This window comes from Grus americana, chromosome 31 (assembly GCF_028858705.1).
Source record: "Grus americana isolate bGruAme1 chromosome 31, bGruAme1.mat, whole genome shotgun sequence".
Classification (NCBI taxonomy): Eukaryota; Metazoa; Chordata; class Aves; order Gruiformes; family Gruidae; genus Grus; species Grus americana.
Window position 1 is genome coordinate 836025 of NC_072882.1, and position 25999 is coordinate 862023.

At 56.4% G+C, this 25999-nt stretch overlaps 3 protein-coding genes across 3 annotated transcripts in view; all 3 read left to right on the top strand.

Moving 5' to 3' along the window:
- The window catches only part of KRT8 (keratin 8), a 6087-nt gene extending 4418 nt beyond the window's left edge, over nucleotides 1–1669 (top strand). Inside the window, 4 exon segments of the mRNA XM_054807144.1 lie at nucleotides 383–603; nucleotides 1059–1114; nucleotides 1207–1295; nucleotides 1297–1669. Of these exon segments, the coding sequence (XP_054663119.1) occupies nucleotides 383–603; nucleotides 1059–1114; nucleotides 1207–1295; nucleotides 1297–1404 (474 nt within the window). The 3' untranslated portion in view covers nucleotides 1405–1669.
- Nucleotides 1670–11469: 9800 nt separating this feature from the next.
- Nucleotides 11470–16499, top strand: LOC129198083 (keratin, type II cytoskeletal 4-like). The gene is made up of 9 exons (XM_054807129.1): nucleotides 11470–12033; nucleotides 12643–12860; nucleotides 13869–13929; nucleotides 14093–14188; nucleotides 14296–14460; nucleotides 14689–14814; nucleotides 15031–15251; nucleotides 15476–15510; nucleotides 15619–16499. Exons 1-9 carry the CDS (start codon nucleotides 11470–11472, stop codon nucleotides 15933–15935), a joined length of 1803 nt encoding a protein of 600 aa, XP_054663104.1. The 3' UTR covers nucleotides 15936–16499.
- Nucleotides 16500–21160: 4661 nt separating this feature from the next.
- LOC129198078 (keratin, type II cytoskeletal 3-like) lies at nucleotides 21161–25561 on the top strand. Its single transcript, XM_054807110.1, has 9 exons — nucleotides 21161–21799; nucleotides 22480–22694; nucleotides 22899–22959; nucleotides 23209–23304; nucleotides 23438–23602; nucleotides 24078–24203; nucleotides 24416–24636; nucleotides 25048–25082; nucleotides 25200–25561. The coding sequence occupies exons 1-9, from the start codon at nucleotides 21161–21163 to the stop codon at nucleotides 25559–25561; spliced, it is 1920 nt and encodes a 639-aa protein (XP_054663085.1).
- Nucleotides 25562–25999: the final 438 nt, after the last annotated feature.

Here is a 25999-nt window from a genome sequence, read left to right on the forward strand (position 1 = left end):
CTGGGGGGCACAGGGGATGCTGAGGGGTGAGGGATGCTGGGGGGTACGGGGGGTGCTGGGGGGTGAGGGGTGCTGAGGGGTACGGGGGTTGCTGGGGGGTACGGGGGGTGCTGGGGGGTACGGGGGGTGCTGGGGGGTGAGGGATGCTGGGGGGTATGGGGGGTGCTGGGGGGTACGGGGGGGTGCTGAGGGGTACGGGGGTTGCTGGGGGGTACGGGGGGTGCTGGGGGGTATGGGGGGTGCTGGGGGGTGAGGGATGCTGCGACATGGGAGACGCTGGGACCAAGGGGTTGCTGGGGCACGGGGGATGCTGGGACACGGGGGACCTCCCCCACCCCCCAGCCCCTTCTTCAGGTCACCCCCCCCCGGGGACGCGTTGCAGCGAGCCAGCCTGGAGACGGCCATCGCGGAGGCGGAGGAGCGCGGGGAGCTGGCGCTGAAGGACGCCAAGGGGAAGCTGGCGGAGCTGGAGGCCGCCCTGCAGAAGGCGAAGCAGGACATGGCCCGGCAGCTCCGCGAGTACCAGGAGCTCATGAACGTCAAGCTGGCCCTGGACATTGAGATCGCGACCTACAGGAAGCTGCTGGAGGGAGAGGAGAGCAGGTGGGGGCACCCTGCTCTGCTGGCACCCATGGCGGGTGGCACGATGGGACCTGCATCCCGTGGGCATCCCGTGGACATCCCGTGGGCATCCCGTGGGCATCCCCCATCCCGTGGGCATCCCGTGGGCATCCCGTGGGCATCCCGTGGGCATCCCGTGGGCATCCCCCATCCCGTGGGCATCCCCCATCCCATGGGCATCCCGTGGGCATCCCGTGGGCATCCCGTGGGCATCCCCCATCCCGTGGGCATCCCCCATCCCATGGGCATCCCGTGGGCATCGCGGAGCCCCACGCCGGGTACCCACGGCTCAAGGCTGCGGCCACGAGCGGCAGGACGCTGTGTCCCTCTGCCACCGCCTCGCTGCCTGGCCTCGGGCATGTCCCTTAGCCCCCACCCCGACACTCAGGGTGTCCCCCCCCCGCTCCCCCCCCCCCCCCCCCAATTCCTCCTGGCAGGCTGGAGTCGGGCATGCAAAACCTGAGCATCCACACCAAGACGACGGGGTACTCGGGTAAGGTGGGGGGGTGGCCGGGACCCCCCCCCCCTCCTCTTGGGTGCCACCACCGGGTGCCACCGCGCTCACGGCCGGTCCCTCTCCCGCAGCGGCCGGCTTCGGGGGGGGCTTCAGCGGGGGCTTCGGGGGGGGCTTTGGCACCTCCTTCGCCAGCTCCGGCTACGCCGTGCCCCCCCCCCGCCCTGGAGAGCTCGTCTGTCCCCAAGTCCCGCGCCATCGTCATCAAGAAGATCGAGACCCGCGACGGCAAGCTGGTGTCCGAGTCCTCCGACGTCCTGGCCAGCTGAGCCCCCCCTCCCCGGGGGGGTCCCTCTGCAGGAGCAGACGGACGGGACCCCCCGCGCCCCCTCCCCCCCCAGGCTAACCTGAGCCAGTGCCCCCCCGAGGGCTCCCCCCTCCCCCCATGGTCCCCAACCCCCCTCATCCGTCCTGGCCCCCCCCCACGTCCCCATCGGAGCTGTGGGGTGGGAAATGGGGGGGGGACGCCCCCAGTTTTTGCCCCGCGGGGGGGTCCCGCCGGCTTCGCTGCTGGAATAAAGCCTTCGAAACGCGGCGCGGGTTTGGCAAACGCCGGTGCCGAGAGCCGCTGCCCGCGGGGCCGGGGGGGCCGGGGTCACCCACACTGGGGGGGTCGGGGGTGCTGGGGTCCATCCTGGGGTGCTGGGGTCTGTCGTGGGGTCCCACATGCCAGGATTCACACCTGGGGTGCCGGGTCCCATCTCGGGGTGCAAAGGTCCATCTCGGGGTGCCAGGGTCCGTCTGGAGAGCCAGGTCCCATCCTGGGGTGCTGGGTCCCATCTCGGGGTGCCAGGGTCCCTGCTGGGGTGCCAGGGTCCGTCTGGAGAGCCAGGTCCCATTTCGGGGTGCCAGGTCCCATTCTGGGGTGCTGGGTCCCATTCTGGGGTGCCAGGCTCCACCCCGGGGTGCTGGGTCCCATCCTGGGGTGCCAGGGTCCCTCCCGGGGTGCCGGGTCCCACCCCGGGGTGCTGGGTCCCATCCTGGGGTGCCAGGGTCCCTCCCGGGGTGCCGGGTCCCACCCCGGGGTGCCGGGTCCCATCCTGGGGTGCCAGGGTCCCTCCCGGGGTGCCAGGTCCCATCCCGGGGTGCTGGGTCCCATCCTGGGGTGCCAGGTCCCATCCCGGGGTGCCGGGTCCCATCCTGGGGTGCCAGGTCCCATTCTGGGGTGCCAGGTCCCATCCTGGGGTGCTGGGTCCCATCCTGGGGTGCCAGGGTCCCTCCCAGCTTGCCCATCCCACTGCCGCCCCGTGCCCCGCGATGCGCTGTGGGGTGTCTTCGGGTGCCCAGCGCCAGCCCGTCCGGGCGTTAATTACGGCCCTCGTTAGCGCTGGCTGTAACGAGGCCGCGGCCGGCGGCGTTCAAAACCCAACTGGCCAAATCTGGGGGTGTTTTTCCCCAAACCAAGGTTCCCTCCGGGATCCAAGTGACGTCACGTCTGTCTGACATCACCCGGACGCGGGAGCTGCCCCAGGCCCGGACCAGCCCCGTGGGATTCTCCAGTGTCTCGTATCAGGGTTGAGCCCTGGGGTGCTGCCGGGAGGAAAATTGTGGGAGCCTTTTATTTTTGGCTGCCTCTGCACCCCGAAAAGCCGTGGGATCGCCCTGCCCGTGGGGTTTGCTGTACCAAATGTGGGGTGCTGTGGTCCAGGTCACCAGTGGGTGTCCACGGCCACCCATGTCCCCCCTTTCCCCCCCGATCTGGCTTCACAAGGAGGGGATGAAACAGCCCAGTTTGGGGGTCCCAGCACCCCAATGAGACCCAGCCCTGGGAATAGTGGGGGGTGTGGGGGGGTGTTTAATGGGATTTCCCACCCTGACCCCCGTGGAGGTGACGGGGGGCGTGAGCGGGGCCGTCGGAGCTGCTGGTGGGGTGCAGGCGGGATGGGGACCCCGTCCCCGGGGTGTCTGCGGGGGACGGCGGGATGAGGGGCCCAGGCTCGAGGACTTTGCCCCGTGGTTAATCATTAGCAGCACCGGCTCGCCTGGGCCGGGGCCGGATCCTGCTCACACGGGGACGTGGCGGGGAGTGGGATTTGGGGTGGGCTGCGGGTGGCTTTGGGGGGCCCGTGCAATAGGGGTGGGGGGGCTCAGCATCCCCCCAGACACCGGTGGAGCCCCTGGTGACCCCTTAGTGGCAGTGGGGGGCTGCGATGGGGGGCTGGGGGGGGGGGGGCAGGGTTTGGGGGTGCTCCAGAAGTTGGGGTGCAACCTCCCACCTCCCATTCCCGGTCCGGAGGTGACACCTGCCGTCTGCACAGTCAGCCTGCGCCGCAATTACCGCTCGCAGCTAATTAACGCTCTCTGGGACCCGTGGGGTCCCCTGTTCCCCCCCCCCCCCCCCCGGCCCCCCCTCCCCGTGCAATGCACGATGCCCCCAGCCCTGCCAGCTGTGCACCCCAAGGGCTGGGGGGTCCCCCCCAGTTTTGGGCACCATGCGCAGGGGGGAGCTGGGAGCCCCAGCAGCCGCCAGAGGCTCCCCGAGAGCCGCACTGACACCCCCCCCTATTCCTGGGGGGGCCCTGAGCATCTGGGGGGGCCCTTGGGCCAAAGCAGGGCTGGTGCTGGGGTGTGGGGGTGACACAGCTGACCCCCCCCCCCCGCCCCCCTATAAGGGGGGGTGGGAGCAGCTGCGGTGCCCCAGCCCCCCCCCGCCCTGGGGGGGGGGATTAAAGTGGGGCCACAGTCCTGCACCCCCTTTTCTGACCCCCCCCCCCCCGACTTAACACGCCCCTGCCCCGGGGCTTCGCTTTGGTGGGGGTCGTGTCCCCCCCCCCCCCCGGGTGTATCCACCCCCCCGGGTCTCACCCTGCTTTTGGGGGGCTGGGAGCTAGTGGGGGGGTCACCGGGGTGCTCGGGCGAAGGGGGGGTGGGGACCCCCCCCAGGGGCTTGGCCTCCAGCCCCAGTGGCAGCCCCGCCCCCCCCCGGTGGTTTTGGGGTTCGCGGGGACGCTGGAGGGCGGCAGAGGAGCGGGGATGGGCGGCCGCTGCCTGGGAGCACCTGGGGGGGGGGCAGGATGCTGGGGTGCCCCGGGGGGGCTGAGCCGGGCCCGCGGGGTCCCAGCCCCGCCCTGCCCCCCGGCTCCGAACCCCACTGTGGGGCTGGGGGTGTCCGGGTCCGGCCGGGGCTGGGGGGGGGGGCACGGTCCCGGTGCAGCCGGTGGGGCTGAGCCCGGAGGGGCCCCATGGACCTCCCCCCCCCCCCCCCCCGTGGGGAAATGCCGGGGCTCACGGAGCCGCGACCTTGCGGGGGAAACTGAGGCACGGGGCGGGCTGGCCAACCCAGGCGTCCTTGGGGGGGGGGGCTGAGCCCCCCAAGGGTGGCAGCTCGGTGGGACCCCCGGGACGCAACCTCGTGCCACCCGCGGTGCCATCTGGAACCAGGGGGGATCTGGAGGGGACCCCCCCCCCCCGAAGCAGCACCCCAACTTGGTGCCAGCACCCCTGCTCTGCATAACCCCCTTCCCCGGGGGGGGGCGCCCCAGAACCCGGGGTGCTGGGCACCCATGGGTGCTGGCACAGCCAGATCCCGGCGGGCAGGACCGGGCAGGCCCCGGCAGTGCTGGGACAGGCTGGGGGGGGGGGGGTGGGTGGGTGCAGGCAGGGTGCCGTGTCACCCCCGGGGTGCAGTGTCACCTCACCCTGCTGGGACCGGGGGTGGGGGGGAACTCGAGGGTCCCTGGCATCACCCCGCGGCTTTGTGGGACCCAGGGGCACCCAGAGGGTCCCAAGGGGGAGTTAAAACCACCCGTCACCTCCGAAAAAGGTTCCAGGGCTGGAGCTGGGCAGGTGATGCCCTGCGTGGGGAAACTGAGGCACGATAGAGGTTGGGGCCCCCCCAGGCAGGATTTAACCCTAGAACCCCCCTGGGGGTCCATCCCCGGGGACTCGGGCCTGCTGCGGCCCCCCCAGGGCTGGGGGGGGGATGGCAGGGCAGGCTGACGCCTGACTCAGCTCGTCTCACGGGTGGAGCCGTGACTCACCGGGACGGATGTGCCGGGGCCCCGTGGGCTGCCCACGTGTTTTTCGGGTGTACCGGGGCTGTGTGGGGTTTGGGGGGGTCCCTGCTCCTTTTGGGGTGTCTTGGGGTCAGGGGGCAGCTGGGAGGGAGGAGCCGGATGCCTGGGTTCCTCTTGGGCTGTGGGGGGAGCGGGGTGATGGATTTGGGGGTCCTGAGCCCATGGAGGGGGGCGTTAGGGGCTCGTGGTGGGCGTCGGAGGGGACAAGGGGACCCTGTCCGGTGGGGGTCCCCCGGGGTGAGGACCCAGGCGTCCGAGGATGGAGCCGAGCTACCAGCTCAGGCGCTACGTGCCCCCCCCCAAACTTTCTGAACCCCCATTTCTGCCTCTGCAGGACCCTCCCAGCCTGGCCCCCCCCAAATCCACCACCAGAAAGGGGTCCTTGACCCCCAAACCCCCCCCGGATCCCCACACCCCCAAGCGTTTTGGGGTCCCTTTTGTGGGCGAACGGAGGTGATGCTGCAGCGGGGAGGTGGAAACGAGCAGCACCCCCATTTGGGGGGGGGGGGGCACCCAAAATGTTTGAGTGGGCATCTCCAGGCGTGCGCCCGTCCTGTCACGCGCGTGTGCACGGGGTGTCGCACGGGGTCCCTGCCCCATAGCGGGGGGCTCGTCCCCCCCCTCCGCTGCCGAAGCCCAGGCGTGGTTCGGGGTGCAGCAGCAAGACCGGGCTTGTCGGGGAGCGTGAGGCCCGTAATTAGCGGCGGGGCAGGATCCGCCCGAAGCTCACCTCTTCATATTTTCACACGCACACCCCTGCGCCCTTCCCGCGGTGCTGCCCTCCCCCCGTGGAGCCCCCAAACGCCCCGTGACCCCCAGCATCCCCCCCCCCCCCCGCCACGGCCCCATCCATCCCTTTTGGCCGCTTCCCCCCCGTCCCGTGGGGGTGAAGCATCCCCGGACCCAGCACCTTCTGGGGTGGGTGTTGCCTTTTTTATTTTATTTTTGGGGAAATACACCCTGGGATCGGGTGTGGGGCGGCCCCCAGGTGCCGGTGAACCCCCGGGCGGGGGAAACGGGGGCGAGATGGGGTAGTGGGGAGGGATAGACTCATTTTTAGGGGGTTGGGGCGGCCGGTTGGGCTTCCCGGCGTGTCACTGCCTTTTAGAGGGTCCCCCACGGTTACTCACCCCCCCCCTCCCCGTGCACCCAAAGGACAGCGGGGCGGCTGGCGTGGGGCGGACGGACGGATGCGGGGGCACCCCACGGGGTGCAGCACCCTCGGCTCCCTCCTCCATCGCCCCACATCTGCCTTCCCCCCCCTCCCTGTGACCCCAGCGATTTGGGGAGGGGGTGATGCTGCAGCAAAGCCCCGTGCCCTCCGCACCGGGAGGCTGTTGGGTCCCAAATCCCCCCACCCCGATCCCGAGTGCTTTAACCCCGCCGGTCCGGCAGCAGCTCCCAAATCCTGGGCTCTAATTTTGCTGAAGGGAGGGATGCTCTCCCACCCGTTTCGCCTGTTTTCTTCCCCAAAATGCTCCTTTTCCGATCACTTCGTGTAAGAGCCAGAGAGTTCATCAGTCTCCTTCCCACCCCCCAGCTTAGGAGGTACGAGGGGACCTTTGGACGGGGGAAAATCCTCTCCGTCCTCCTGCCAAATCTGCAAGAAATTTTTCCATTTCCGCGAGGCTCTGAGGCTTCAAAACCATTTTTCCTCATCTTTTTTTCACTAAAAATGAATATTCCGGCCCCAAGAGATGCTGTCAGGGTGAGGAAACGGGCTGGGGGAGATGCTCTGCCCTGCAAACGCTCCTCGACCGCCCGGAGGTGTGCAAAGGTGCGATTCCGCACCCTCGGCGCCGTCGCAGGTGTATTCAGCGTGACCCTTTCCGCTCTAAATTTGCCCCGTTTCGGTGTCCCTGCCGGTGCGGGCAAAGGATGCTCGGTGCCGGGTTTCCTCCAGCGTGGGAGGAAACGGGGGGAAACGGGTGTGCGGCGGGTCCGTGCTCCCACGGGATGGGGCCGTACGGCTCCGCGCTGGCCTGGCGTGGGCTGCCACCTCCCCCCCCGTCCCCTCCCCCGGGGCCAACCCTGCCCCTACGTGGGGTAAATCCCCGTCCCGCATCCCTCAGAGCCGGTCCCCATCTCCCCGGGGTGGGGGGGGTCTGCCCGGCTTCCCCCTTCCAGTCCAAGCGGATGCTGCTCCCGGCTATGTCCGAGATGATCCCGACGACGCGGTTCATGGCGGACCGGGCTCCGTTTTGCCCCTGGGATGCAGGGCTGGGAAGAGCCCTCCCCCGCGGTGGGGAAAGATGCTCGGCCGACTTCCCCGCGCCCAGCGGGATGGCGGGGGGGGGGGGGACAGCGGGGAGAGGTGACACCCCGACAGAGGTGCCGATGCTGCACGGGGGGAAAGCGTTTCATGGCATCGGCACAATGATAAGAAGGATCGCTGTTGTTAACGCCACTTCGAGAGGGCTGCAGATTCCCAGGAGAAGGGGCTGCCCGTGAGCTATGTGTTAGCAGCAGCATTTATTGCAAGGAGGCTCCGCCGCGAGCGCCCGGGGCTCTTTGCTCTCTGCAATTGCAGCTCTGACGGGAGCGGGGGTGCCGCCCGTCTTCTGCAACACCCCGCTTTGATCTCTCTCGGGACCCACCTTGTTATTTCTGCTTTTATGATTCCCAGCTCACGTCCCGGCCTTGCAATTTGCCTGGTTAGTAATTGCCGGTTGAGCAGCCGGGAGTCTCCTGCTCCTTTACTGTTCGACAAAACGGGGGTTTTCTCGGTTAAACGCAGCTTTGGGGTGAAACCGGGTACATTTGGGCTCTTTGGTTTTGCTCTGCTTTCCCCCGGTTGAGGTTACGGGCGCCGCGGATGCTGCCCGTGCTGCGAGCCCCTATCAGTGGTCCCCTCTCCCGTGCGTGGGGGGGGTACGAGGGACACCCGTGGGTAGGGATATCCCGGGTTTCCAGCTCCGGGACTGATGCACGGGGTTGTCCAGAGTCTTTTTTAACCCCCAACGAGGAGACACCCCCTCTCCCCACCCCTCTCTGCTGGGAGAGGAGCCGTCCCGTGGGGTGCACCATCAAAGAGCTCCGCGGGACTCACCTGCCCGCCCTGATTTCTTTTCTCTTTTTCTTTCCTCTGCTTTGCACGTGGGACCTGGCCCCTGGGGACCACAAGCAGCGAGACCGGGGAGCCCAGCGTCAGCCTTCGGCGAGGGCTGCGCTTGCCACCGTGGGCTTCGATGCCCATCGATGGCTTTGAGAAGGTTCCCTGGCTCTGAAATACTCCCGGTACAAACCGGTGTTGCAGCCAAGGGACTGTGCTGCTTCCAGCATCGTGATCCCTACGATCCTAATAAGAGATGCTGAGCACCAGCAGCTCCCGGCAGGATAAATCCCAGTTTCTGTCCGGGCACGGTGCAGGAAAGGGTTCCCTCTTGCCACGGGACCCGCAGACCCTCGTGCCCCCGTGCGGGAACCTGCCAGCCGATGAGGGAGGGAGGGATGACCCACGGCAGATGAACCGGCTGCCCCGGTGCCAGCGGGGACCGAGCCTACGCGTCCCACAGCTGCCACCCCACGGCGGCGGGGACCTGCAGGAAGATGCTCGGGCTGCACCTCCGCAGGGGGTGTGCGTGCGCCCAACTTTCCTGCCGTGGCCTTGCGGAACCCCGAGCGAGTCTCGGAAGCTCATTAAAGAAACGCGGCCGTACGCGTTCGTGGAGCTGCGAAACCTCTTGGGATCAGGTTTCACCTCTGGGCTAGGGTTAGGACACGAAGAACTTGGTTATTTATATCTTTCCATGGGAAGAACCTGCTTTCTCTTTCCAGCATCTCATTCAAGCCTGGCCTAGCAAAGCTCTCGGGCGTGCGTGTAAGGCTGGGGCTTTGTCCGCTGTTCTTAGGGAAGGGAGAAACCCCTCGGAAGGTGGACGTGGGTGTGGGCGTTGCTGGAGAGCAATGGGGATGGACGAGCTCTTGGACATGTCCGGTGGGGTGTCCGGGTCCTTAGTGATGGAGCCGCGTGGATTTAAACCCATCCGTAACCCGCTGTTGAGATTTTATCTGGATTTCAGGGAGCCTGAGCTACGAGCTGGTATTTGAGAGGAGGGTTGGTGTCTTCTGCGTTTGGAAACGTATAATCCCTGCCGCACGCTACGTCAGCTTCGCTACCGTCGCAGCTCTTGCGAGGAGAGAGGAGTTGCTGGAATTCGGTCTCTCCTCCCAGCCCGCCGTGGGGGAGGCAGGACAGGAGGTGCCGGCAATTAACGCGGGGCCGGGTTATCCCGTGGGCTCTGTCTCCACTCCTCACCCCATGGATTTGGGAGGAAGGTCATCTGCAGGGCGTGCTTCCCACCCCGGGATGCTCAACCCAAAATTTTGCTGCTGCTGCCGGGTCACTCCGTCCTGGTGCTGGGTGGGTGACGGTGGCCAACGTTGGGTCCCCAGGAGACACTGCCGTCACCGGCACTTTGATCCCGGCAAGCTGCTGGAGCATCCGAGATGCTCAGCTTTGGGATGCGGGATGGATTTAGGAGGGAGCCCCAGTGTCCCAGCAAGGTTTTCCCACCCTACCGTGGTGGGGCAGGACTTCATGGGTGTAGCAGGGTGGTTTGGCCCAACAGTTGGCTTCTTGGGCAAGCGGCCGGCGGGGAGCCAGGAGCCGTGCCAGGAGCCGGTGGCGGAGCCACCCTGGGAACTCCCAGCAGCTACGCTCTCCGCCTGCGCTCGAACAGGTTCATTCGGTTTCTCGGCAGATCTGCCGGTTGCGTAAGGTCGGGGAGATGCAGCCGCCGCCTCCTTTTCCCCCGGCCAGAGCTGGGTTCAAGCCGCTTCCCTTCTCGCCCCGATCACGTCCTCACCGCGAGCTGGAAAATCAGGGATCCCAGAGCCCCGGGGTGGGAGAGGGTTTCCAGGTGGGACCGGAGCGTGCGGGATGCTGGTTGCCAAAGGGGAGCGTGAGTTTCCCTGTTCCCTGCGATGCAAATCCCCCCTGGGCTGAAAATCCTGCAGTTCAACGAATGCCCGATGAAGTTCAGGAGGAAAAGTCCTCCCTTCCTGCAGAGATGCACCCAGACCCAGATTTGCATGTTTGCAGGGGAAAAAAAAAAAAAAAAAAAAGCTAGGGGTGAATAGGGTCGGAGCTGAAACCGGTTCCCCAAACCTCTCTGACGAGCGTCTCCAATAAAAGGGATAATTACACAGTTGGCTTTTATTGTCACGGCTTCAGCTGCAGCTTGTGGTTTGGGGGGGAAGTTTTACGGCTTTTTAGTTTTTTGTAACGGTGGGATAAACGTGGATCCTCGGTCGGAAGGCATCTTCAGACACCTCCGCTCATTAAAATATAAATTAAAAGCGGTTAAGCAATTGTGTTTTTTTTTTTTTTTTTTAAACAACGCGAGCTCGCTAATGGGTCGTAGCGCGGCTTCGCCAAGCGCCACGTGCTGCGGAGGGGGCTCGTGGTTGGAGACCCTGCGAGGATAATTGGGAAATATCCCGGCAATGCCTGGAAGGATTCCAGCCTGGGAGGGATCCGGACCCGCCAACACGGCCGTGGAGCAGAGCTCTGCGGGCTGGTGATGGCATCTCCACCCTGGCGAAGGGCGTGCGACGCGGAAAATTCAAGATATTTCGGTCTCTGTAAACCCCTCCGCGTCCCTCCCGGCTCAACGGACTACTCAGAGTGATCTAAAATGACTTTAAAACCTTCTTAAAAGCGTTTCTAAGTCATCTTTATTGACATAAAACTAATTTTATAACCCTGCCAAGTACTAATGCTCTCTTGTTGTGAAACAGTTTTGGACAACCCAAGTCAAACCTCTTCTGAAGGAGGAGGTTGAACGCGAGTGCATCTGAGGGTGTGATTGAGAAATCACATTTTTGTTGGAATTCAGTGAACCAAGCACCTGCCATCAGGCTCAAAATGAATGATTTAGCTAAAACAAGGGTCTCCCTTGAGGGTGTAATATGTCAAGGAATTTGTAGCGCTTTGTCTTCACCGTAAGAGGCTCAGAAAGGTCCGTGATGGGTTGACAGTTGCAGCTAAGGGAATTTGATTTGGAGTTGTGCTTCCAACACCAACAATACCTTTGTTTTTCTTAGCTCTCGAGGGAGTGTTTTGAGGCAGGTCATGGTGGTGGCAAAGAGAAGAGGGCATCCTTCCAAGCCCTAAAACAATGAATAGAATAATAATAAAAAAAAAAAAGAAGACATCTCCACTCCCCTGACACCCGGCCAACTCCTTGAGCACATAAAAAGGGGCGCACAGCCACGGCACCCACAGGACTCACCTCCTCTTGCCTCCGAAGCTCCTGTGCACCGCACCGCTCGGCTCTTCTCTCTTCACGGGTTGACTTTTTGGGACCCATCACCATGTCTCGCCAGTCCTGTGGTCTCAGCAAGGGATTCAGCTCCAGCTCCGCTTGCTTTGGAGGGAGGAACAAGGTCACGTTCAGCTCTGTGTCCCGTGGAGGATGTAGGGGACCTGGAAACGCTGGCGGCTTCAGCAGCAGGAGCCTCTATTGCTTGGGAGGGAGTAAAAGCACCTCTCTGGGAGGATTCGGTGGAGGTGGTGGTGTCTGCAGAGGTTTTGGGGCTGGTGGCCAAGGAGGCTTTGGCTACGGCTACGGTGCTGGGGCAGGATTTGGTGGCGGCTATGGTGGTGGGGCCGGAGGTGGCTTCGGTGGAGGCCTCGGTGGTGGTTTTGGTGGAGGCCTTGGTGGTGGTTTTGGTGGCTTTGGTGGAGGATTTGATGGCGGGATGGGAGGGCAAGGCTTTCCCCCTTGCCCGCCGGGTGGCATCAGGGAAGTGACCATCAACCAGAGCCTGCTGGCCCCGCTCAACCTTGAAATAGACCCTGAGATCCAGAAGGTGCGAACACATGAGCGGGAGGAGATGAAGCAGCTGAACAACAAATTTGCTTCCTTCATTGACAAGGTGAGAGCGGCTTCAACCCGGGGCTGGGAGGTGGAGGGTTGAGCTCACCACTGCTCGTGCTGGTTGCAATTACTGGGAGATACCCATCCAATAATACCCAGAGAGCCAGGCATTGCCCAGATTACCCCAAAGAACCCCTGCAGACAGAGAGGTGGCAGCTGGAAAAGTGGCTTTCCCAAGGTTATGGAGAAACCCAGGAACAGGATCCTTGGTTCTTAAGACCGTGGTGCTGGTACTAAGCTGTGGGACAGAGCATCCTCAGAGGGGTCTCTGCTGGTGGACTCTGTCCATCCGTGGGCTGAAGGACTTTGGGTCTTTTGGCCTGTTTTTAAGGAGAAGATGCCAAAGCTATGAAGTTCACTGTGTTTCCCCTGTTTAGAGGCTGTGAGATTGGAGAAGGAAGGTGACCCACCTTTGCCCACTCATCCTAGAGCTGTGGTGTCATCTGTCTAGTGGGACCGCGGAGTTATTGCTCCCTGGAGATGAGAACGGGCAGGAAGGTTAAACACAATGGGAAAAAATTATGGAAAATGTGGAGAGAAAAATCGATAAAAAGATGCTTTTGGGAATAGTCTGACTCTTTTTTTACCCACCCCTGTGATCACTTAGGTCCGGTTCCTGGAGCAGCAGAACCGAGTCCTGGAGACCAAGTGGAAGCTCCTTCAGGAGCAGGGTGGCACAGGGACGGGTGGCAGGAACCTGGACCCCTATTTTGAAACCTACATCAGTGGGCTGAGGAAGCAGCTAGACCTCTTGTCCAGCGAGAAACATCAGCTGGAGTCAGAGCTGAAGAGCTTCCAAGATATGGTGGAAGACTTCAAGACCAAGTATGTTGTCCTCGGTGTAGTCACGGTTGGGTTTTCTGGTGGTGAAAAAATAAGGGATTAAAAACTCACTTTGAACGGTCAGGAAATTCAAGGGATCATAAGAAATGGCAATATTTCACTTGTTTCGATGATTAGAAAATGTAAAGGGTTTTGGGGAAATTTTCATCAACGGGGTTTTGACAATAGGCAGTGATTTTTCAAGGTATTTCTCAAGAGGTATTGCTGTTTGAGTTATGCTTCTCACTACAGCAGGATACTGTTTGTCTTCCTCACTTAAGAATCCATGACATTATGATTTAATGAACTAATTAGATCAGTTGCTAAATCCTACTATAATTTCCTCACGGATTTCCTCATGGATTCCTTCCCATAATATGCTTCATGATTTGAAGCTTAGAGCTTTCTTTGGAAAGGTGATGTGGGGGTGGAAAAAAAAAAAAGGAAAAAAAAAAAGAAAGGATTCTTTTCCTGCTATTATTTATTAGATTAATTTGTCCAGTCAGAAGAGAACAAAGCCTGGAGAAATGCTTCCACTGATGGAGTTACAGAAATTGGTGGGAAAGCTAGTCTGGGACTCATCGGGATCAACCAGATCCCGTGCAATACCGAGGCTGCAGGTTGAAAAATGACTTCGCTTTGGGGAGCGTCTCCACCACTCAACGCTCTGCAGCAATTACCTGCCCCAACGAGCAGTTGGAAATGGCCCATGTTGAGGACCTGAAGGTCCTTGGGTCTTGTAGAAGGAGTTGGAGTGGCCACAGCCACAGGGACTCGGTTTAGGCAGAGATAGGATTCCTCTTCGCAGGCTTTCCTCAGCAAGGCATCGGAGATGGCAGAGGCCAGGACTCGTCTCGAAAGGCGAAGTGCCGTTGCTTGTCCATCAATCCCGCTCGTGGCAGCTCTATTTTTGCTGCGTTCGTTAGTCTGAGGCCAACAGCGTCTAGTTGCCAGCAGCAGCTGGAGCCAAATTAAGCAGACAGATTCAATCTACCTCGTTATAATCAACAGGTATGAAGAGGAAATAAACAAAAGGACAGCTGCGGAGAACGATTTTGTGCTCCTAAAAAAGGTAAAGTACTTTTCTTTTTTTTTTTTAACACAAAGACACATCTTGGTTCAGAGGATGTCTTGCTTCCATCAGCACTGATTCAGCACCAAAGGGCTCACATCTAAACGTTGGATAAAACGGTGTGTGTCAGGCAGAAGCTTTTCACTCCCCATTTCTCCTGCAGGACGTGGATGCAGTCTATATGACCAAGGTGGAACTTCAGGCAAAATTAGATTCTCTGGCAGATGAGATTAACTTCTTGAAGTATCTTTACGAAGCGGTAAGTGGTCCGGCTGCTCTCCGGAGGGGGGTGCCGGGGTGGAGAAGGGTTGTGATGCTGTGAGGAAATGATGGCAGGGCTAAAGCCAGATCTGGTGTGAATTACAGGAGCTGTCTCAGATGCAGAAGACCGTTTCCGACACCTCCGTGGTTCTGTCCATGGACAATAACCGAAACCTGGACCTGGACAGCATCATCGCAGAGGTCAAAGCCCAATACGAGGAGATCGCCAACCGGAGCCGAGTGGAGGCTGAGTCTTGGTACCGAGGCAAGGTGAGTGCTCCACACCTTGCTTGTGATCACGGATGGCTGCAGAGGTGGAGGAGTTACCGGTGGTAGCTCAGATGATGCTGAGACCCGGGATATCGCTAGTACTGGACCTAGCCAGACTGGAGCTGGCATATGCATGCTCACCTTGGCTTGCATGGGGTGGGATGGAGAGTCATTGTGAGGAACCGTTTGTGGTGGACCTAACGTGCTCCTCTTGCTTCTGCCTACCAGTATGAAGAGCTGCAGGCTACCGCAGGCAAACACGGAGACAGTCTTAAGGACACAAAGACCGAGATCTCTGAGCTCAACCGCATGATCCAGAGGATACGGGCTGAGATCGACAGTGTGAAGAAACAGGTAGGGGTTGCATTTTTTTTTTTGAGAAATGGGTGTGAGCTCTTGGTAATGCCCTTCAGAGCTTCCCAAAAAGCAAATAGTCTGGTAACAGTCATCGTAAGTGGGAGAGAACCTGCTGTATTTGTGAACAGCTGAGCCCAAGAGATCTGGGATCATGGCTTCATCTCCCACCGGCTGCCCCTGCCTCACTCATCACACCCACGTCTTGTCCTCCAGTGTGAAACGCTGCAGAGCTCCATTGCGGATGCTGAGGAACGCGGGGAGATGGCCCTCAAGGATGCCAGGGCCAAACTGTCTGACCTGGAGTCAGCCCTGCAGAAAGCCAAGGCAGACATGGCCCGGCAGCTCCGCGAGTACCAGGAGCTCATGAACGTCAAGCTGGCCCTGGACGTTGAGATTGCGACCTACAGGAAGCTCCTGGAAGGAGAGGAGTGCAGGTGGGTGAGGATACAGCAAGAGCTTGATTGAATCCTGCTAAATCAATGGGAAGAGCGTGGCACGTCACTTCTCCTCTACTAAAATACCAACGGTTTTCCATTAGCTATGGGCTACGGTCCTATAGCTGCCGTTATTGGTCTGATGGACCAAGCCTGGCTTCATGGAGCTGGACCAGTCCAGATGTTCTGGCTGGAGCTGACGCTCCGTCTCTTTTTCCTTGCAGGATGTCTGGAGAGTGTCAGAGCGCCGTCAGCATCTGTAAGTAGTACTCCCCGCTCCCGAGGGAGCACGGTGGGCTGGGATTGATGCTCCAAAACTTTATGGTGACATCAGCGGTAACCTTGTGCCTTCTGCTCTTCTCTGCAGCCGTGGTGGGAGGCGGCAGCAGCTCTGTGGGAGGTGGATACGGCGGAGGACTGTGCCTTGGAGGAGGAGGAGGAGGAGGAATCGGATTCGGTGCTGGAAGTGGGAGAGGCGGCTGTAACACAGGCGGTGCTGGCTTCTGCTACAGCCTGGGGGGGAGCGGATTTGGCTCCGGGGGAGGATTCGGTGCCGGGGGGGGATTTGGCTCCGGTGGGGCAGGATTCTGCTCTATGGGCGGAGGGTGTAACTCAGTGGTGGTGGGGTCTGGCACCATCCTGAAGAAGACCACCAGCTCTACGTCTGTCAAGCGGAGTGTCTAGGAAAGCGAGCGATCTCACCCCTCCCCGGCACCCAAAGGAGAAAGGAAACAAATTTCACGATGGCCACAACCACCCCTTCCTTGCCAAGGTGGCAACCATCTATTTCATTTTAAATCTCCGCCGTCCTTCAGAAACCGCACAGAAAAGTAAAATACAGCTATATTCACCGGCTAACGACTGAGATTCTCAACAGCGCGCGAGAACGGCTCGTTTCCCCTCGAGACGCTGCAAAGCTGCTGGTCATCGGGCTGCTGGGACTCATTTGGAAACAGGACCTGCCCATCCCCTGGGAAGCCCCAAACGCGGCTGGGATAAGGTTATAAAGCAGCGTGGTCCAAGTGAGAGGGCAGAGGGGACCGGTCCCTGTGGTGCTCAGAGACCTCGCGTCTCGTGACGCCTGTGGAAAGGCTTGACTTCTTTCAAGATCTTGTGCTGGATCCAGACGTGGTGCAATTTTTAATGGGTGCTACTCATCAGCCAGGGCTCAAACTCCAAAACAAGAATTTCCTAATGGTGACTAGTCCCAGCTGAAGACATTTCTTACCCTGCTGCAGTTTGGTTTTGGTTTTCTTTTTTTTTTCCCCCCCCCTAAGCAAGAGACTGGCAGTTTCACCCGTGTTCTTTAGAACCTGTTGTAAAATGTTTAGTTTTGCTCAGGGTTTACCTTTTCATTGTGACCATGGGAACAATTGTGCTTGTTTCCTTAAGCCTTTCTCCTTTGGCATGTGGCATACCCTAATAAACACTAGAGGCAGTAAGCTTGTGTGGTTTTCTCTCTGACCAAAGAGTTTCGTGTTGCAACAAGACTCCTCTTTTGCTGAGATCTGAAAGTGTTGCCTGACTTTGTCTTGCCCTTTGAAGTTTGCGTTTAAAGGAACCAAAGCGAATGTGTAGCCCGGCCTCCCGTCCTTCTCACCCCTCTCTCTCGAAAAATTGGATGAGTTTGTAAGTTTGGCAGGAGGGTGGAGGAGGTCTTGTGGGGGTGAGGTGGTTGGGATGGTAAAATTGTTGGGTTGGGCTCAGTGTGATGGTCTGATCCAGCTGAGTCTGTGGAACACACGGGGTTTTCTTGAATGACACCCGTGGGAACGAGCCCATTCCTGGTGGTGGGGCAGGAGAGGAAGAGGCACCTGGGTTGAACTTGGGTGCTCTTCTTCTCTGTCCTTCTGCTGGCTCTCCTGGGGTGACAGAGGCAGCTGGCCCCGTTAGAGCAGAGCACGCTTTTGGACTCAGTTGATGTCAGGAGACCGTTCCCTTCCCCTTTCTCTTCCGAAGCCCTTTCCTTGCTCACGTTGGCCAACTTGGGGTATTTCCTACCTAGCCCACCTCTGTTCCAAGCACGCCACTGGCCTCCACCTCTGCTTCCCCGTCCTCCAAGGTGGTCCCAATGCTGTGGTCCCCACAGCTGGTGCTGTCATGCCAAGGACATTGCACAGCCCTAAGTGCTTTTGGAGCATCCTTTAAGGGACGGTGTGGAAGAAGGAAGGGTGATCATCACCCCACCAGCTAATTCAGAGCTAATTCCTCAGTATCCATGATGCTGGAGCCAGCCCTGCAGCTTTTGCTGTTGTCTGGACTGGCCAGGGATCTATAGGTTGCTTTTAAGGCACCTCCAAAAGGTAACTGAGACCATGGGAAGAGCAAGATCTCAACCCCCTGTCAAGCCCTACCTCTCCACAAAAGTAGAATATTTTTGATGACCTGTAAATTTAGAACCAAAAACTCCCAGTGTGGTTTGACCTCTTGCTCAGGAGACCTTGAATCACGTCCCTGGTCAACCGCAGACTCGTTCTGTGATCCGGATGAGTCATTTCATTTATCCCATGCTCCGTTCCCTGTTTGTAAATGCTGGAGACATAAACCGGCGACTGTGGAATGTCACAACGCTGCCAGCAAAGGCATGTAGCTACTTGGATGGGGAGATGTTTTGGGCAATGGTTAAATATTCTAGTGAGTTGTAAAGGGACCTGAGATGGCGTTGAATGAAAAGACATCTACTTCCCTCAGAGTCACCCCAATCCAGCTGCCTCTGTGTAAACTTGCCTCCAGCAAACGACTCCTGACATCAGGGCAGCTCGATGAAGAGACAAAAGGCTCCTAGATGTGTACAAACGCCGTAATTAAAACCAACAGGCACCAAAAAGCCTTTGCCTTTTGTTCCTATGATCGCACCAGCAATTAGGGGAAAATTCTCCTGGGCTGGACCCAGATGTGACATGATTTCTGCCATTTGTTGAAGGAGGGAAAACATTTTACCTGACCTGAAATAAGTTTCCTTAAGTTTCTTCATGATTTCCCACTCTGCCCCGTTTTAAAAGCACAGTGAAAACACTTAGATGTCAAGTGTTTTACAAAAAGTGTGGGAATTAAAAGCTTTGTTTTCTGTTTTCCCCAGAAATTCTCCCTTTCTGGGGTTGAAGATTTCTCCTAACTTCAGTGCACGACAGCGTCGCTGCTGAAATGAGCCTTTTCCCCCCAATTATTCAAGGCTTGAGCAGCTTTTCCTGTATTCCTGCCCATTTATTTTCATAGACTCACGGAACACTTTGGCTTGGAAGGGACCTTTAAAAGTAATTTTTCTTCATTAGGGCTTTGGGTACAACGATGCTGTCTGAGATCCCCGCGGTCTAAAGCTGCCTGTTGCGTTTGAACCTGGCGATGATGCTGATATCCAAATCCCGGTTTGATTTCCTAAACTTGGCTGGAGACGCAGCCGTGACTCAACGAGCGCGTTATCTAAATACGGGGTGCTCGGGACTCGAGCGTTGTGCTGACTTAACGCATCTCCTCCCAGCGCGGCTGGGAACGTGAAAACTTTCTGATCACGTCGTCCCGCCCACAGAAAAGAAAAAAAAAAAACCAACAACAAAAAAAATCCCCCAGAAAAAAATAACCACGTATTTGGTAAAGCAGAGGGAGGCAAGGGGAGGCATCGTTAACTGCGTGTGCGTCTGTGCATGCGCATATACGTGATTATATCTACAGCAGCTATAAACCCACGGCACCCTCCTGAACCTTGCGGTGTGGCAGGCGGCGGTGGAATGTATTTGAGTGATACATCAGAAGCGGAGCGTGTTCGCAGCCCGGGTCCGCAGAGACGGCGCTGCCGGGTCTTGCCTGCGATTTGCCTCTCCTCTAGACGGGAAGGGGTGTCCGGAGACGGCTCTTGCCTTCGCCCAGGGGAGGGGGTCAGATATTTGTCAAGTCTTTTGGCTCACGGTCGCAGCGATGCTTGAGGTTGTGCTGCAGAACCTCCCAGGCTGGGCAGGCGTTTGTCCCAACTGTGGCATTTAGGAGACAAAGTCTTGCTGAAGACCAACCAGCCGTACGGGACCTCCTCAGCCCACGTGTTCATTGTCTGTAAACCAAGCTGTACAACCACCAAACCCCCTGTCCTCCCCATCCCTTTGGTCTCACAGTGACTTGTTGGTATATTTTTTTTTTTTTAGCCCTATCGATCCCCTGATCCGCTTCCCCGCGTGCTCACGAACCCACGCTGGTGCTGGGGAGGGACAGTCGTGCTTTTCAGTGGAAATGCCAGTTTAGCTGCACGTTACGCCACAGTCCAGGTCTCTAGGCACTTTTGGAAACAGGTGTCTGGGCGATATTTTTAGAGGTATTTAAACATCTGAAGATACCAAGAGTTGCTAGTGTAGATTTTCAAGAAGCACTTAATTGCCTGTGTCCTATGGGAACGTCTGAGAACCTTGCTAGACAGCCACCAGCACAGTTAGATACCTCAATAATCATAAAGATTTCTGAACCTCAAAACTTCTTAGCTGGCCTTTAAAAAGTTGAAAACGAATTAAAAAAATGGATCTTCTCAATAAATAATTTTAAAACGAGGCAGTAATTGTTATTTGATTAGCAGGCTTCTGCAAGACAAAAGGATGAATGCATGATGGGTCATAGTCTTACTCTTGCAAGTTTAACTCATAAGCTAATCCTTACTCAGTGCGGCATCAAACCCAGAGCGTTCTGATAAACTTCTGCCTTTCTAAAATCTGGTGATTGCTTTCAAACAAGCTTAAAAAGGATTCCTGCCCGTGCTCTTGAAGGAGGGCTCAACGCAGCTTACAAGTGTGTCTGCCTGCCAAAAATATATTTGCATATAAATACTGAAGTAAGCCAGGCAGCTGAAAAACATGCATTTCCTCGAGTGAAAGTTATTGTGCCCTCTGTTCTCCTCATTTCTATGTGTCTCTACAAACGAGCTGAGCTCTCCAGCATCCTCTGCCTAGCTAATTGCATTTAAATAGTTACAGGATTTATTATGCGGGCAGCATGAGTTTGCATGCCTCCTTCTCTCAGTCTATTCTCAGAGCCGTCCGTCCGTCCGTCCGTCCTCACTTCCCACCGTAGCAGCTGGGTTCCCGATGTCTCCTCTGGCTCTTCTCATGGTCTTGCAGCCTTCAGAAAATCTTAAAGGGATTTCCCATCTGTGATGTTCGCGGCATTTCTTCACTGGTGCTGAGACTATCTTGGCTATCTGTCAGTAAGAGTTTGGTCCAACAATAAATGAATTTGCAGTGCCAATCATTGCTCCGGTATCTCATTTCTGGTAAGGTTTTATTTATCGAAAAGACGCAGAGCCTCATCAAAATGCAATTTGCTGAGCTCTGGCTCTAGATTGAGAAACTACTGCTCAAAGCCAAAGGCAATTTTCCATGTAAAAAGAAGACTAAGGGTGTAACATAGGTGTGTTTTGGGAATTGTGAAAGCCGTGCTACAACTTGGCATGAACTACTGCGCTTGCCTGCCATGGGGCTTTGGAGTGAAAGATCAAAATAAAGATAAACATAAGCAGGGAAACAACCACAATGGATGAAAGGTGAAAAAAAGAGGCTAGTATATCTTAGGGAGACTGTTACTATACCACAAAAGCATAAGACTTCTTAGTCATTGAGTGCTGCCATTTGGTAGACACGGTTGTATCTTTTTTAATTTTCTCCTGCATTATAGGGTGTGTTTCTGGGTAGGGTCAATGTTTGGCAAATTGAAGATGAAAATCTATAAACCACGCCACGCTGATGAAGACAGTAACTGTCTCCTCCTTCACGCCCATGCAAACCCAGCCCACCTCCAGAAACAGATAAAAGAGAGCATCTACTGCCTTCCAGTCAGAGGGACTTACTTCCCTTCTCTTCGCACTCATCTCCTTGCAGCACAACTCCATTGATCTTTCTTATCTTCTTGATTTTTGACTCTGCTTGGAAGAAACAGCCATGTCTCGGCAATCTGTCTGCAGAAGCTTTGGAGGCGGGAGTAGAAGGGGCTACAGCTCTTGCTCTGCCATCGGTGGTGGCTTTGGAGGAGGTGGCGGCAGAAGCAGGAGCAGCTACAGCTCGTTCTCTATGTCCAGGGGATTTGGAGGTGGCGGACGTTGTGGAGGGTTTAGCAGCAGAAGTCTCCATAACATAGGTGGCAGTGGAAGGATTTCCATGGGTGGATGTTATGGTGGTGGAGGATACGGAGGCAGAATGGGTGGCTTTGGTGGAGGCTACGGAGGAGGAATGGGTGGCTTTGGTGGAGGAATGGGCGGAGGAGGAATGTGTGGCTTTGGAGGAATGGGTGGTGGTGGAGGAATGGGTGGCTTTGGTGGAGGAATGGGTGGTTATGGTGGAGGAATGGGTGGTGGAGGAATGGGTGGTGGAGGAATGGGCGGCTTTGGTGGACCAGGCTTTGGCATGCCAGGCTTTGGTGGCCCCGGTAGAGGTGGCCCTGGAATCCAGCCAGTGCAAGTTGACTCAACCCTCCTACAGCCAGTCCATGTTGAGATTGATCCCCAGATCCAGCAAGTCAAAAACCAGGAGAAGGAACAGATCAAGACTCTTAACAATCAATTTGCCTCTTTCATTGATAAGGTGAGATGGTGGGATTGTGTCTAATCAAGGGTCAAAATTGGGAGGAACTTGCAAGTTCTGCAGAAATGTTGTTCTTGTTGAGCTAAATATCAGCAGGCTGAGAAGCTTGAGCAGAGTCTTTTATTAAGTACTGCTAGGGAAGAGATGAGAATGTCTCTTCCACATGAGATCAAAGCCATGTCTGCAGGGCTTTAATCCAGCCTGTTGCACCAGGCTCAACTAATAGGTTATTCTTGCAAGCAGGCTCAACACCTCCAAACATCTGCAGGTTTCAGGCACAAATTTTCCCTCCTGTACCATTACCTTTCCAAATACCCTCCCATTTAAGTATTCACTGATATACTTTTTTTTTTTTTTCCCTCTTTGTTTTCAAATGTCCAGGCTTTTAAATCTAGACTAGAAATCTAAGATTTGTACACTACCTGTAATGGGAATGTACTTAGAGCTGGTGCTACACTGAAAAGCTCCTTTGACTTAAATATCACTTAGAAATTTCCTCCTTTTTCTGATCTTGCGGTTTAGGCAACAACAGAAATAATAATAATAGCAATAATAACAATTAAAAAGTTAACTGATTCTCTCATAGTCATGCAAAGGAGAATCTTTTTACGTGACGAAAGAGGTGTCTTGGCTGCTCCTGCTGCTCCCCATGTGATGGTGGATACCCCATGTGCTTTCAGGTGCGCTTCCTGGAGCAACAGAACAAGGTCCTCTCCACCAAGTGGGAGCTCCTCCAACAGCAAGGGCCTTCGGGGCCAAGGAAGAACCTGGATGTCATCTTTGAAAATTACATCCAGAACCTGAGGAGGCAGCTGGAATCAATCCTGGCACAGAGGGGACAGCTGGAGTCGGAGCTGCAGAACATGCAGCAATACGTGGAGGATTACAAAACCAAGTAAGTGCAGTGACGGTCTAACCCAGAAGGTAACTCAAGCAGCTTGGTAGTCATTTTTCTTCACACACATGCTTTTTATGGCAATTGGAGATGTATTTTTTTCAGTCTAAATATTTTATTCTGTTTTTTTTTTCTTTATTTTGTTTAGTGTGGCCTTAGGCAGGTAAATTCAGGAAACTCAGCTTGTATTTTCACTCTCCATAGGTATGAGGAAGAGATCAACAGGCGCACAACTGCCGAGAACGAGTTTGTGGTGCTTAAGAAGGTGAGTCACACGCACTACAAAACGATTGCTTGAATATCGGTCTTTATCTCCTCTTTGAGGGGACTCCCTCTTGAATGGGAATTTGGAGAGACTGTAGGATCTGCGGGCTGATATTTGAAGTCCTTTGTGTTTAATTTCGTAATTGAATAACACAATCAGAGCTGTTACCCTCAGCACAGACTGTAATTTCCACGGTCCTGAAGGATTTCCAAGGGGAAATGAAACCATTCCCTGCGATCTTTCCTTTAGGATGTGGACTGTGCCTACATGACTAAAGTAGAGTTGGAAGCCAAGGTGGGAGCTCTGACCGACGAAATCAACTTCCTGAGGTGCATCTACGAGGAGGTAAGAGCTCTCCCTTCCCCTGGGATGGATGGAGTTGCAATGAGGTGTGCGGTGGCCAAAGACACTGAGGTTGTACTGGATATCCATATGGATTGAGGTTTGAGAATCACTTGAGCTGCCTGTCTTGTTGCAGGAACTGTCTCAGATGCAGACAATCAGCCGGGACCTGTCCGTGGTGGTGTCCATGGACAACAACCGTCACCTGGATCTGGAGAGCATCATCGAGGAGGTCAGGCGTCAGTACGAGCAGATTGCTCAGAGCAGCAGAGCTGAAGCTGAGGCTTGGTACCAGAGCCAGGTGAGTTGGGAAGCAATTAAGGAACTCTTGGTGATGTCTAGAGTTTGCAGATAATTTATGACAGTGTGAGACATCTCTTCAAGCTAACGGTGCTGGAGCTCATGCAAGGAAGTCTCAAGAGGAATTGAGTTGCTTTTGAAGGATCTGACGCACTGTTTTCAAGGTGTACCAAATCTCACTTTGGTGCACCATACAAGCCTCTCAAAAATGATGGCCAAAAATGTACCTGAACTACAAAATGCCTGCCCAAAGTAGTTTGTCAGAAACAAAGGGATGCTTACTAGTGTCGCTAAGATCTATTTCAAAGTTCGAAACCAATAATTGAGTCTCAGAACTATCTTTTACATTGAGTTGGGCATCCATGACCAATGTGATAGGGGTTTGTAGCAGCACGTGAGCTATGAAGCTGTTGATGAATCTTGTCTAGGCATCAGGAATGTTTCACTGAAGGTTTGCTTTGTCTTGGTGCCATCAGTACGAACAGCTGCAGAACGCTGCTGGAAGGCATGGGGACAGCCTACGCAACACGAAGATAGAGATCCAAGAGTTGACCAGGAACATCCAGAGGCTGCGGGCTGAGATTGAAAACGTGAAGAAGCAGGTAGGAGTTGGGTAGAGTCTCATGGGATGCTGGCATCAGGTTGCATCACAAATGACCACGTGTGGGGCAGAAATGGTTTCTTCAACCACCCCTTGTTTACTTTTTGTAAATGTTACCCTTTTTTTCCCCTTGACTCCTCTGCTTAGGGGTTGAGGGCTGATCCTAAATGACCAAATGAGACCTGAGAAAATTCCCTTTTTTTCCTTCCTCAGAACCAGCAGCTGCAGGCAGCTATTGCTGAGGCCGAGGAGCGGGGTGAGATGGCCCTCAAGGATGCCAGGTTAAAACTGGAAGAGCTGGAAAGTGCTCTGCAGAAAGACAAGGAGGAACTGGCTCGCTTGCTGAAGGAGTACCAGGAGCTGCTGAACATCAAGATTGCCCTGGATGTTGAGATTGCCATGTACAGGAAGCTGCTGGAGGGAGAGGAGAACAGGTAAACACTTGAGCTTTGATTTGAGAGGGGTGTTGTGATCTGGGCTGGACACCTGGAGGTTTGACGTTAATAGCGTAGTCTCAAATCATCTCAAATGCGTAGAGAAGGCTGCTGGCACTCTGGATGACACTTTGGGTGGTCAGGACTGATAACTGGCATATCGTGTTCACTATAGGTGGTATAGCTACCATTTCATTTCTGTTATGTGCAAATTTTTTAATGAACCTGAAGTCTGGAAGAACCTCATTGTAAAGAGGAGGTTCAATGCCTTCCCTTCTTAAAGATTTTAGTGATACCAAAGTTGCTGATAAGTATGAAACAGGAAAATAATTTGATAACAAAAATACAGTTCTCAGATTTTACGATGTCTCTTTTGTTGGATAACTAAAATTTACCAATTTCCCTTTGCAGGCTGTGCAACGATGGCATGTCCAACGTCAATGTCTGTAAGTATCTGCATTCGTTTCCTTGTGAAGTAGTAGCAGACCATGTCGTCTTGGAGATACAACCTGCCAGTATGTTACAGGTATGTAATGGGTGTGTAACCTGTGCTTCTCTTCCAGCTGTGGTAGGCAGGACCACCATCTCTGGAGGCAGAGGAGGCATGGGCGGAGGCTTCGGAGGCGGCAGCGGCATGGGCGGAGGCTTCGGAGGCGGCAGCGGCATGGGAGGAGGCTTCGGAGGTGGCAGCGGCATGGGAGGAGGAATGGGAGGAGGCGTATGTGGAGTAGGAGGAAGCTTTGGAGGAGGAAGCATGGGCGGCAGCTGTGGCATGGGAGGAGGAATGTACGGCGGTGGCTTCTCTTCTGGAAGCGGAAGGTTGTGCGGCTCTGGAGGCGGCAACTTCAGCTCTGGTGGGGGATCGTCCTCCGTACGGAGATGTGTCACGACCACCTCCGTCAAATCTTCTGGCGTGAAATTCTGAGCCCCGAGGCCAGCTTGAACAAGGAAAGAAGCATCTCCTACCTTCTCCCAGCAGCAGCCCAGCCTCCTTAAACCCAGCTCCGGTGTCCTGCAATGAAACAAACTGTGACCCTCACGGCCCGCCACGGACCAGCTCGTCTACCTGGCGCGGTCCGTGGCAATGCCACGTCCCAAGCCCAGTGATGAAATCGCCGATGGGCAAAGAAAGAAAAGTCTCACCTGGGGATGCCCAGCACGGAGAGCTGATTTGCAGGAGGGAAATGCTCTGCCTTTCTCGCTGTGTTGTACATTTCTGGCTGCCTCGTGGCAAACGTGTATAAAACTCCTCTTTCCCCCTCTGTCCTCGTGTCCCTTCCTCGATGGCCGTAGCCCTGGGGTGCTTCTGCATGCGGTACATCCTGCTGCTTCCATTCACTGGTGTTTGGGCTGAGGGTAGATG